Genomic DNA, 12,651 nt, shown 5'->3' on the forward strand with positions numbered 1-12,651 from the left:
AATTCTGAACACAGCTACATCCCCAGATATAAGAGGGTGTGCACACATTTTAGTTTTTCATTAATTGTTGAAAAAATCCTGGAATGATTTATCTTTGTCCCATTTTTTTATGATTCAATACATTTTTATTAAAGTTTTCAAAAGGAAAAACAAAACGAACTTACTTATACAAAACGTTTATAACGTACAGATAAAACGTACAAATAAATGTAATTACTAAATGCAAAAGGGAGTCAAGGAACCTTAGGTGGGTTTCCCTGGACCAATTCGAACAGTACAGTAGGGATCCTCAAACTACAGCCCTCCAGCTGTTGCGGAACTACACATCCTATGAGGCATTGTAAAACTCTGACATGCCCAGACATGACTAGGCATGATGGGAATTGTAGTTCCCGAACAACTGGAGAGCCATAGTTTGAAGACCCCTGCAGTATAGCATCAAATCCACGAAGGAATAAAGAAGAACATTTTCAAGAGAGGTTACCCAAGAGACAACACCCCAGGCAATTACAGCCACAATCCCCAACCTCAGGACTATAGAAAGGCGCCACCAACCCTGGGCTCCCCTATTGGGAACAAACTGCGCCCATGGGCCAGAGCCCCCCCCCCCCCCCAAGTCCCCACGTTTCCTAGAGAGCCTATAGGAGTGTATAACATTGCAGTAGAGGAGTAACCATAAACAATATATAGACTGTACAGCATGGTTAGAAAACTCCAGAAAAAGGAATACTGAATGTAGATCCAGCGTAGGCTCTAGATAGAAGGAGAAGAAGGGAAGAAAGAAGGGAAGGAAAGAGAAGGAAGAAAGAAAAGGGGGAAAGGTGTAAGAAATAGAGGGAAAGTACCGTCAATTAAGGAAGCCGATTATGCATGTATATGTACAACGTTAGGGATAGTAAATGCAAAAGCGTGGAACCAAAATACAACTAAAGCCAGCAGAATATTAGCATGCATAAAGAAAGGGATGTATTCCAAAAATAGGACTATAATCCTTCCACTTTATAAAACTCTGGTCCGACCACATCTGGAGTAATCTGTCCAGTTCTGGTCGCCAGTCCTCAGGAGGGATGTGTTGAAGCTGGAGAGAGTCCAGAGAAGGGCAACTAAACTAATTAGGGCAGGGCTTCCCAAACTGTTTTGGGCCGAGACCCACTTCTGAATACAGTTATTTTTCGGGACCCACTTGCTTGTAATTGAATATTGTAAAGCGCTACAGAATTTGTTGGCTCTATAAAAATGCAAATAATAATAATAATGCATATTTTTTAAGGGAGGGGGATGTTAAATTAAAAATATCAATTTACTACTTTTCAATTTATTATTGAATACACTTGCCAGATGTTCTAAGTGAGGGGTCAAAAAACTGTGGCATGTGTGGCATATAAGCGGAGTTGTAGGTAATCAGCACCCTCATAGACAGTATTAAGGCAATTAAGGCAGGCAGAAGACAGAAATTAACCACCCCAGGACAGTGATCAGCAGGCTATATGGCACTTACCCTCCTTCCTCTCCCAGCGGTCCACAGTGAAGGTGAATCCCGTTTGCCCTCTCCAGGGCACAGCACACCTCACCCAGAGTCTCCATGATGAGGAGCTCTATGCTGGTCTTCAGATCCTCTACTGGGGTCACAGAAGCTGCCATGAACTCCTGACACTGCCGGGCCACCTGGTCCTCCTATGACACGGAGGCTGCCGTCTCTGCCCACTATAGCTGAGAAAATCCCGCCGCCAGTCTAGCCACCACCGCTGCCACCAACAAGCCCAATGACCTGGCTCTGCTCCCCATGAACATATCCTACATAACAGCCCACATACGTACTCACTGATGCAAGTATCCTCCGCATGGGAAATGCAGCCCAGCCTCCTGTGTGGGCGAAGTCCTGAATCCATCGCGATTTGACTGCTCTGGCTCTCTGTAATTTGCACGGGATCGCACAGCACAATTTAAGCGGGCCTGCTCTGTGATTTCCGGCTCTGCTCGACCCACTCAAACGCAGCTCGCGACCCACCAGTGGGTCCCGACCCACAGTTTGGGAACTCCTGGATTAGGGGATTGGAGGACCTTAATTATGAAGAGCGTCTGCAATCGCTTGATTTATTCTCCCTGGAGAAGAGACGCCTGAGGGGGGACATGATAGCAATTTATAAATATCTCAATGGGGATCTCGGCATAGAAAAACAGCTATTCAGTTGAAGGGATTGCATGAGGACTCGAGGGCATTCAATGCGATTAGAGGAGAAGCGTTTTAACCTCAGGCAACGTGGGGGGTTCTTTACTGTTAGGGCTACAAGATTGTGGAATTCTCTACCACAAGAGGTGGTTTCTGCGGGAAGTATGGTGGCTTCCAAAAGACTCTTAGACGTACATCTCAAGGATCAGAACATTCAGGACTATGTGAGATGATTACAGCCACACACACCTACACAGGTTGAACTGGATGGACTATTGTCTTTATTCAACCTCACCTACTATGTAACTATGTAACTACTTGAGAAACTCACTGGTCATGTGGGTGGATGTAATTGCATCCAAATTGACCGTTTGTGGGTAAATGAACATAAGGATTTATTATTACAGGCAATCACCCTTTCATATAGATGGTGCATATTGACCCTATCTACAACCTCAGAGACTGTCCCATTTTTTTTAAATCACATCAACCTGACCTTTTAACAGGGATGTGTAAACTTTTTATATCCTATATATATATTTTTTTTTTTAATTTATTTATATGTTTTTTTTTGTTTCAATAAATACATAACTACATTCATTGGGTTTTATTTTTTAAATATCTGCCTGAAGTTCAGCTTTGAAGCAGACCTGTCTTTAAAATGCAATCCAAGAGGGTGTGATAGCATTACCACACATCACATTCTCATTATTATGGCTTTACATGTTTCCTATCATGCATAAGTAACTGTTACTCTCCTCCTAATGGTGTCACAATCAGTTCCCAGAGGGTCCCTAAGGGAAAAGTGGAAGCTAGGGTCACGGACTAGAAAAAGACTGTGAAGATATGGAGAGAGCGCAGAAGCAGACTTGACTCCAGATACAGGGAAGACCAAATATTCCAAGGACTCAGAAGGAACTAGACTAAGGACCTGCAGGCACAGAGTCTAAGGAGCTTCCTGGTTTTCACCAGAGACCAAAGAGTGATGGTCTATGCCAGTGGTCTTTAAACTGTAGCACTTTGCTTGCTTTTATTCAGCCTTGGGGCATTATTTCATCCACTGATACCAACAATGGGGCATCATTTCTCCTACTGACAACAATGATGGGGTACAATTTCTCTCAATGACACCAACGATGGGGCACAATTCCTCCCAATGACACCAACGATGGGGGGACAATTCCTCATAATGACACCAACAATGGGGCCAAATGATATCAGTGATAGGGCACAATTCCTCCCAATGACACCAACGAGGGGGTACAATTTCTCCCAATGACACCAACGATAAGGGAAAACTCCTCCCAATGACACCACCAATGGTGCACAATTTCTCTCAATGACACCAACAATGGAGCCCAATGACACCAATGATGGGGCATTTTTTTCCCCACTGATGTCAGGACGTTTTCAACTCCCACTGATCAGTTTCCGGTTTTCGTAAAGTCTGAAGGACAGTAAACTGGCCCTTTGTTTAGAAAGTTTAGTCAGCCCCTGGTCTATGCTATAGGCTGGCTCCAAGGTTGTGGCCCTCTGACTCACCAAAACAGGCACAGGCACTCAGTAGACTGTCTAGCAGTACAGATGTGCTAGTGATACAGTAATACAAGTCAGAGTTTTAGGACACACTGGGGTGCTGGGATCGTAGGAACACAGCAGAGTCCCTGGGATCACTGGAAGTGCAGGGATCACAGGAACAAAGCAGAATTCTTCGAGCACTTGGGTCTTGGAATCATGAAATTGCACAAAAGTCTTTGGGAGTACTGGGGTGCTGGGATCACAGGGACACAGGAATACTCAGAACGCACAGGTGCTGGAGCATTGAAAGCACATGTGGATTACACAGGAGTCCCAGGCAAGCATCAAGTTCAGAAATGCTATGAGTCACTGGAATTGTATAAGTGTCAGCGGGGTTCACTGGAGCGCAAAAAACATATACTTTGGAAGACATCAAGAAACAAAGGGGGCTGGACAGCTTGTGTGGTGATGTTTTACTTTTATGCTGAGCAACATCCACACTAGCCCTTTAAGACAAAGCCTGGCTGCGGATTGACCTTGGAACTGGTAGCCTCAGGTTGGCTGCATGCGAGTGGCCTCATACAGAGGGAACGAGCTGGTGCTGGACTGTGGCTTGCGATGGGTATGATGGGTCTATTATTATTGTGGGTCTAATATGCTCCACTGACACCAATGACCCACTCTTACTTTACCTCTACAGAACACCAGTGTCTTCTCTCCCTCTACAGAACACCAGTGCCTCCTCTCCCTCTACAGAACACCAGTGCCTCCTCTCCCTCTACAGATTATCAGTGTCTCCTCTCCCTCTACAGAACATCAGTGCCTCCTCTCCCTCTACAGAACATCAGTGCCTCCTCTGCCTCTACAGATTATCAGGGCCTCCTCTCCCTCTACAGAACACCAGTGCCTCCTCTCCCTCTACAGAACATCAGTGCCTCCTCTCCCTCTACAGAACATCAGTGCCTCCTCTGCCTCTACAGATTATCAGGGCCTCCTCTCCCTCTACAGAACACCAGTGCCTCCTCTGCCTCTACAGAACATCAGTGTCTCCTCTCCCTCTACAGAACATCAGTGCCTCCTCTGCCTCTACAGATTATCAGGGCCTCCTCTCCCTCTACAGAACACCAGTGCCTCCTCTGCCTCTACAGAACATCAGTGTCTCCTCTCCCTCTACAGAACATCAGTGCCTCCTCTCCCTCTACAGAACATCAGTGCCTCCTCTGCCTCTACAGATTATCAGGGCCTCCTCTCCCTCTACAGAACACCAGTGCCTCCTCTGCCTCTACAGAACATCAGTGCCTCCTCTGCCTCTACAGATTATCAGTGCCTCCTCTGCCTCTACAGATTATCAGTGCCTCCTCTGCCTCTACAGATTATCAGTGCCTCCTCTGCCTCTACAGATTATCAGTTTCTCCTCTACCTCTACAGAACTTCAGTGTTCTACCTGTCACCCGTCCAACACTGGAGCTAAACTGTATCTGAGCACCAGAAAGTGAAAGAACTATTTAATTAATTTTTAATATTCAGAACAACTCACATATTCATCTATGTCTCCATGTTTTTTTTTTTGTTGAAATGAGAAATCCCTTTGAACCCCCCAAGCCAACCCCCCCCCCCCAGTATTTTTTAAGCTCTGGACATCTTGAGTAAGGGCAGATGATTCATGTAGCATTTACTTACTGGAATCTATCTGCCCTTATTTCAGCCATGCAAAGCAGGAGGGTGTGCTTAGTTGAGAAAGCCCCCTCCTCCCCTTCTACTGGTGAAAGAAAAAAGTAATGAGGACTCCTTGGATGTATGACATCATTTTGGCCTAGGAAGAAACCAAGAAGCAACTGAAGAAATGTAAAAAAAAAAAGTTAAAAACAAGTAAATATAATCTACTGTCCTGCCTATTTACTAAATCACTTGCCCTAATAGTTAATGTTGATTGAGAGACTTTAGTTCTGCTTTAAAAAAAACTGACTGTAATATTCAGGGTGGTCGCTTCGTTAGGGACACAAGTGCTGCTAATGCATGTCTTAAAAAGAACCTCTTTTCAAGAAACACCTTCCTGATGAAGTGCACCATTGTGTGACTTGCGCACTACATTTAGGTCAGTTACAAACTTGCTCACCGTCATTGCAAGGGACATGACTGCCTTGGAACTGTTAGGCAGCCTGCAAAGGCCCTGTCCAACCTGCAGCATGGACTGTAATGTAAGCAGGGTTTTGGTGAGCAGAGACCCCCCCATATGTCAGAGATCTTCTTTATACCAGAGTCCGCAGCATTCCCCCTTACATCAGAACCACCCTTAAATCAGTTTTTCCCAGAGGTAAGGGGTTTTACACAGACTTTGATGTAATGGGGGCTTTGGCAAGCAGAGACCCCCCTTACATCAGAGTTCTTCTTTACATTACAGTCCGCAGAGCTCTCCCTTACAGTGTAAGTGGAAATTCTGTGGACTCTGATGTAAGGAGAAAAGGGGGCTCTGGGAACCCTGATTCAAGGGGAATGCTGGGAACTATGATATATGTAGGGAATCTGGTTCCCAAGGACCCCCTTACATCAGAATTGCCCTTTACATCAAAGTCTGCAGTGTAACATCAGGGTCCCCTCCTTACAACAGAGTTCTTAGTGTTCTTCCTTAAATCGGTGTCCCCAGAGTTTTCTCTTACTTTAGAGTCTGCAGAGTCCCCTCTTACAGTGGAAACTCTGGGGATTTGGATTTATTGGGGGAACTCTGTGGATTTAGATGTAAAGGGGGAACTGGACGGAATGAGATATAAAGGGTAACTGGGTGGATTCAGATGTAAAGAGGAACTCTGTGGATTTAGATGTAAAAGGGGAACTTTGCAGATTCAGATCTAAGGGGGAACTCTGCTAATTCAGATGTAGGTGGAGACTCTTGTAAATGCCTCCATATGATTAAAAACATTATTTAATGACAAAATATTTGAATATTGCATACTGCAAAAAAAAAAGTTTTTCGGGTTTGGCTTGAAGAAAAGGTGGCAACCCTACCTAATACATTAAAAAAAATTAAAATATAAACGCTTTAAAAAGTTTTTTTTTTTTATTTTATTAGCAATATATGGACTAAATTATAAAAGTTAATGGAAATGTGTTTAAAGTAACAGCGAGGCTAGGTTCACATTTGAACTTCTCCACCCATTTTATGAGCAATTTTTGCTTGTACATGTGTTTTTCTGGATGTTTTCAGGCTTCAGCGTATTTGTTCTGGCCTATGAAGAACTAGTTACTAAGAAAAAAAGAGGCAAGAAATGATGTAAAAAATGTAAATTAAGTATTTTTTCAGAGGCTCCCATGAAAGTCTGTAGGGACGTAAAATGCAGTAGTCTGTTTTAGAGAAGTTTGTGTTCTTTTTTGAGCTTTGAGCTACAAGTTTCATGTTGGGCTCTTCTTTAAAAGTGTTTCAAAGTGCAAAGGGGTGAACTGAGCATAGGAATTACAATATACATTAACTACATTGCGCCAGCCCACCCACCATCAATTGACGGCGGAACGGTGCGGCTTTTGTTCTGGGATGCCCTCATATGACGGCGACAGAGCAGCGATCGTAGCTGTGCCGTGTTGCTAGGACACGGCACAACCCCGATCTTGGTAAAGAGAAAATTACTTGGCTCTTTACCCATGTGATCGGCTGTGTCCAATCACAGGCGGTCACATGTAAATGAGGAAGTGCCGTTTATCGGCTCTCTTCGCCTCACACAGTCGGAGTGTGTGGTGAGGAGAGCCGATCAGCGGCTCCTCCTCAAAGGGGAACACAGAAAAGGTAATCAGGGCACTGATCATCAGTGCCCTGATTACATAAAAGCTCAAAAAGTGCCTACCATCAGAGCCCACAGTGCCCACCTTCAGTGCCCACCATCAGTGCCCACAGTGCCCACGATCAGTGCTCACAATCAGTGCCCATAGTGTTGCCAGTCAGTGCCTGCTCATCTGTGCTGCCCATCAGTGCTGCATGTCAATGCCGCCTATCAGTGCCACTTCTCAGTGCCCATCAGTGCTGCCTTTCAGTGCCCATCAGTGCCACCTATCAATGCCTAGCAGTGCAGCATATTAGTACCTCCTCAGTTCCACCTCATCAGTGCCCATAAGTGCCACCTCATTAGTGCCCATCAGTGAAGCCTATCAGTGCCCATCAGCGCCGCCTCATCAGTGCACATCAGTGAAGGAGAAAAATTATTAATTTTCAAAATTTACTGACAGAAAATAAGAATAACTTTTTTTTCTTCAACTTTTCTGTCTTTTTTCTTTTTTTTTTTTTTAGTAAGAAATAAAAACCCAGCAGTGATTAAATACCACCAAAAGAAAACTCTATTTGTGTAAAAAATGATAAACATTTCATTTAGGTGCAGTGTAGCATGACCGCGCAATTGTCATTCAAAGTGTGACAGCGCTGAAAGCTGAATATTGGCCTGGGCAGGAAGGGGGTGAAAGTTCACGGTATTGAAGTGGTTAAAAGAACAGTTGGGTTCATTATCAGTGATTGTATAGGAAGGTCAATAAAAACAGAGGGGTGACAAATTACCTTTATCTGAATTTATGGGGCACAGAACCTCGAAATATCCTTCAAAGATCCGTTCTGGGTTCTCCCTGCAATGAAGATACAAAGTGGGTGATAAACATTTCCTTCATTCGTACAACAATGAACAGAGTATTAGCATAGAGTAATATTATCCAGAAAACGGACCTTTTATTAACCTTCCTAGCGGTATTCCCGAGTGTGACTCGGGGTAAGATTTTAGTGCCAAAAGCGGTAACCCCGAGTCACACTCGGGGTAGCGCTAGGAAGATCGCTGGATGCTGGAGGAGGTTTTACTTACCTTTTCTCCGGGATCCAGCGAAGACTGCGAGCGGTGTGCGGCGGCGGAGCTCTCTCCCGATCGTCTGCGAGCCCCGGCTTCCGTCTCCGGCGACGTGACGTCCGCCGGGGGGTGGAACCGGCGGCAAATTCGAATGTAAAATGCACCAAACACACTGATACCATTCAAAATAAAATAAAATCACATTACATTACCCCCCAGTGCCCTTTCCTGCAGTTTTACTGTACTTTTTATGTAAATATATGTGTATATATATATATATATATACATATATATACAGTATATATATATATATACATATATATACAGTATATATATATATATACGTATATATATACACATATACATATATATATATATATATATATATATATACACACACACATATTATATATATATATATATATATATATATATATACATATATATGTATATATATATATATATATATATATATATATACATGTATATATATATATATATATATACACACACGTAATTCTTGTGAATGAGCAGCCCAAACCAACTGTATACATTATATATATATATATATATATATATATATATATATATATATATACGTATATATATATATATATATATATATATATATATAATATATATATAATATATGTATACATAATATATGTATACATACATATATATATATATATATATATATATATATATATATATATATAATATGTATAATAAATGTATACAGTTGGTTTGGGCTGCTCATTCACAAGAATTACATGCTTTCAGCACCTAAAATCCAAAAGAATCATACCGCCAGGGAGGTTAATGTTACTAGTCTGCATGAATACATTCCTGATATGTCATAATATACAGTAACAGTATCATTTTTAATTAAAAGGTGTATCTGTCATTGATCTTATATAATATTGATATAGTATATAAATTATAGTATATAAAATATGTCTAAATGTATCTACTTGATCCTCAGAAGATTTTTTTTTTTTTTTTTAATTTGTTTATTTATTTATATAGAAGAGAACAAAGGAGATTTTCCATTACAATATTTACAAAATCTGAGCCATTTGGTTCAAGATACTCACACATATCTGTTACAATTATATTCATACATACATAAATTATTGACTTTAAATATTATTCTGATAAATCTCAGACTTAATATGAACCGTCATGTGCTATCTATCCGAATTCTCCAATGCCTCTAAAAGAAAGAAAAACCAGAAAGGATTTTTATTTTCCCTTCAAAAAACATAGAAAAGAGAAAAGAGAAAAGAAAAAAAAAAAAGGGAAACAAAACCCCAGATCCCACCCCTGATACCTATGGATCTGTCCAGTTAAATCCAATGTATGAAGGGAGCTCGTATCAAAGAGCCGAGCACCCTTCTCAATTTTCCAATTTATTTATATTCAAATTACAGTTTTTATCTTTCCCCCTTCTTTCTTTTCTTCCCCTTAATATCTTCATCCCCCTAAGTGTCAATCTACCTAGTGTCCAAAGTGCCCCTCGAGATCAGGGGGAGCAAGAGAGGGGGGAGAGGAAAAAAAAAAAAAACCCGTGTGTCTCCGTGCTTAGTGTTATAATTGTGATCTTTGTGTTCGCATCAATATATTTACTTCATTTCTTGTGTCTATTTTTCTTTCATACCAATCTTTACATTCCCCTATATCTTTTGTGTGTCTCAACCTTAAAAAAATTCCTGTGTCTTCAGTTTTCCCCATTTTCCCCTCTAGTGTGTGGTGATCCTCAGAAGATTTACCCCTCTTCATGACCAGGCAGGGGTGGACTGACAACTCATGGGGCCCCCGGGCAATCAAAAATCATTGGGCCCCCTGTGTCCACACTCAAGCCACACAAAGCCCCACCTACAAATTGCAGCTCAGCCACATAGAGTGGGCATTTAAATATCTACCACAGCATAGCCTGCATGGAAGTTCCTGGCTTCTTTCTGTAGTGTGTAGCCTCTCATGGGGCCCCCTACTGACCCTGGGCCCTCGGGCAGTGCCCTAATCCTCGAATGGTCAGTCCGCCCCTGTGACCAGGCCATTTTTTGTGATACAGCACTGCGTTATTTTAACTGACAATTGCATGGTCATACCCAAATAAAATGTATGTCATTTATTCCCTGCAAATAGAGCTTTCTTTTGGTGGTATTTGATCACAACTGGGTATCTTATTTTTTGTGCCATAAACAAAAAAAAAAAAAAAAAAACCAGACGCTGTACCTAAATAAAATGTATGTCCTTTTTTCCCCCCAGAAAACAGAGCTTCTTTTGGTGGTATTTGATCACCACTGCAATTTTTTTTTTTTTTGCGCTATAAACAGAAAAAGACTGACAATTTTGAAAAGCAATATTTTTTACTTTCTGCTATAAAAAACATACCCAATAAAAAAAAAAGAAAAAAAAATCTGATTTCTTCATGAATTTAGGCCAATATGTATTCTGCTACATATTTTTGGTAAAAAAAAAATCCCAATAAGTGTACATTGATTGGTTTGCGCAAAAGTTATCGCATCTACAAACTATGAGGTATATACTGGAATTTTTATTTATTTATTTATTGCTAGTAATGGCGGCGATCAGCAACTTATAACCGGACACTGACACTTTTGACACTTTTTGGGATCCAGTGACACTAATACAGTGATCAGTGCTAGAAATATGCACTGTCACTGTACTAATGACACTGTCTGGAAAGGGATTAAACATCTAGGGCAAGCAAAGGGGTAAATATTTGCCTAACCAGTGTTTTTGTGTACTGTGGAATGTGCTTTTACTAGGGAAAGTAATTGATTTTATTCCCTGCTTTGTGGGGAAATAAAATCCATTACTTCCCCACTGACAGGACAGGGCTCTGCCTTGTTTACATAGGCAGTACACACTGCCATATGCAAACTGCTGTGGGTGTCAATACAAAGTTAACGACACCCCCAGATCAGTTCGCATATTGCAGTGCGAACTGTCAGTTCAGACAGGAATTGGATTGCATAGGTGTGGACAGTCATGCGATCCGATTCTGATGCAGACCAAAAAAAGGGTCCTGTGCGACTTTGGTCCAAATGCGATGCAAATTCAGCCATGCAATCTGTATGGCTGAATTTGCATGGCACAGACATTGCATGTGATTTGCACAGCAGTGCAGTACGAATCACATGCGATGTCTGACATCGTATATGTGTGAACTAGCACTTAACGTCAAAGTAGCAACATAATACATGGTGGGCAGCCTGCAAATGGTTAATCACAGCACAGCCAGGTCGCCTGTGATGAACGCTCCCTCTACCCAGAAGTGTCAGATCATGTACTAGGTATATGATCTGACGCAGGTAAGCCACCTTGCTGCTGTATAATTAGGTTATATGGTAGGCAAGTGGTTAAAAGCTTTTAACCGCTTGCTCACCCCCCTATAGCATATTTACTGCTACATGGCAGCCGCGGGTTATATACACGTGTAATAAAATAACCGCGCTGAGCACAAAAATCCAATAAAGTGAAAAATTTAATTAAATCAAAGCTGCAGCTACAGTGGGAGACACCAAAGTAACAAGTAAAAGGGGGTAAAGCTGCGCTAAATGATATATGTAATAAAACAATAAAGTGAAAATTATCTCTAAGAGATAGCAGTAAACTATCAAATCGGTGACTAATCAAAAAATATTGCATTCAACAAATCAATGAAAATGACTCCGGATTAATGCAATAAATACAGTAAAACACAAAGTCCATAAAGGAATAAATAAAGAGTTCAAAGGTGAATAAATAGTGTTCAGGGACAGAATCCTCCACCACTAAATAATATTCTTTCCACCGTGCTGGGAATGAAATCATGCTAATGCGCTTACCAGATGATGGCTGTAATCAGGCATATATCACTCAAACCAGGACCCTTGGCAACTCCACTAAGACCAGCAGGATGACTCCCCTCAGACCAGCAAGATGACAGACACCTCAGAATATAGACCCGGGCAATCCACAATCCAACAATGGTCATGAAAGAATAATAGCCACCATAGTGAAGTATGTATGGATGCACATTTATTTTAAATGGTAAAACACTCACATGTATGTAAACGAACAGCGCTTGTATCGGCAGGATCTAGAAAACACCGCCACCCGACTTCTGGGTATCACGTGGTG

At 41.7% G+C, this 12,651-nt stretch overlaps 2 protein-coding genes across 2 annotated transcripts in view; one reads left to right on the top strand and one right to left on the bottom strand.

Moving 5' to 3' along the window:
• LOC309553575 (DENN domain-containing protein 1B-like) overlaps nucleotides 1-12,651 on the bottom strand; it is a 156,409-nt gene that overhangs the window by 107,675 nt on the left and 36,083 nt on the right. Inside the window, exon 2 of the mRNA XM_082254847.1 lies at nucleotides 8,223-8,287. Coding sequence (XP_082110973.1) covers nucleotides 8,223-8,287 — 65 coding nt within the window. The remainder of the gene's footprint in view (nucleotides 1-8,222; nucleotides 8,288-12,651) is intronic.
• LOC309553574 (A.superbus venom factor 1-like) overlaps nucleotides 1-12,651 on the top strand; it is a 1,719,715-nt gene that overhangs the window by 37,177 nt on the left and 1,669,887 nt on the right. The window lies entirely within an intron of this gene.

Source organism: Pelophylax lessonae (assembly GCF_965119305.1).
Source record: "Pelophylax lessonae genome assembly, chromosome: 4".
Taxonomy (NCBI): Eukaryota; Metazoa; Chordata; class Amphibia; order Anura; family Ranidae; genus Pelophylax; species Pelophylax lessonae.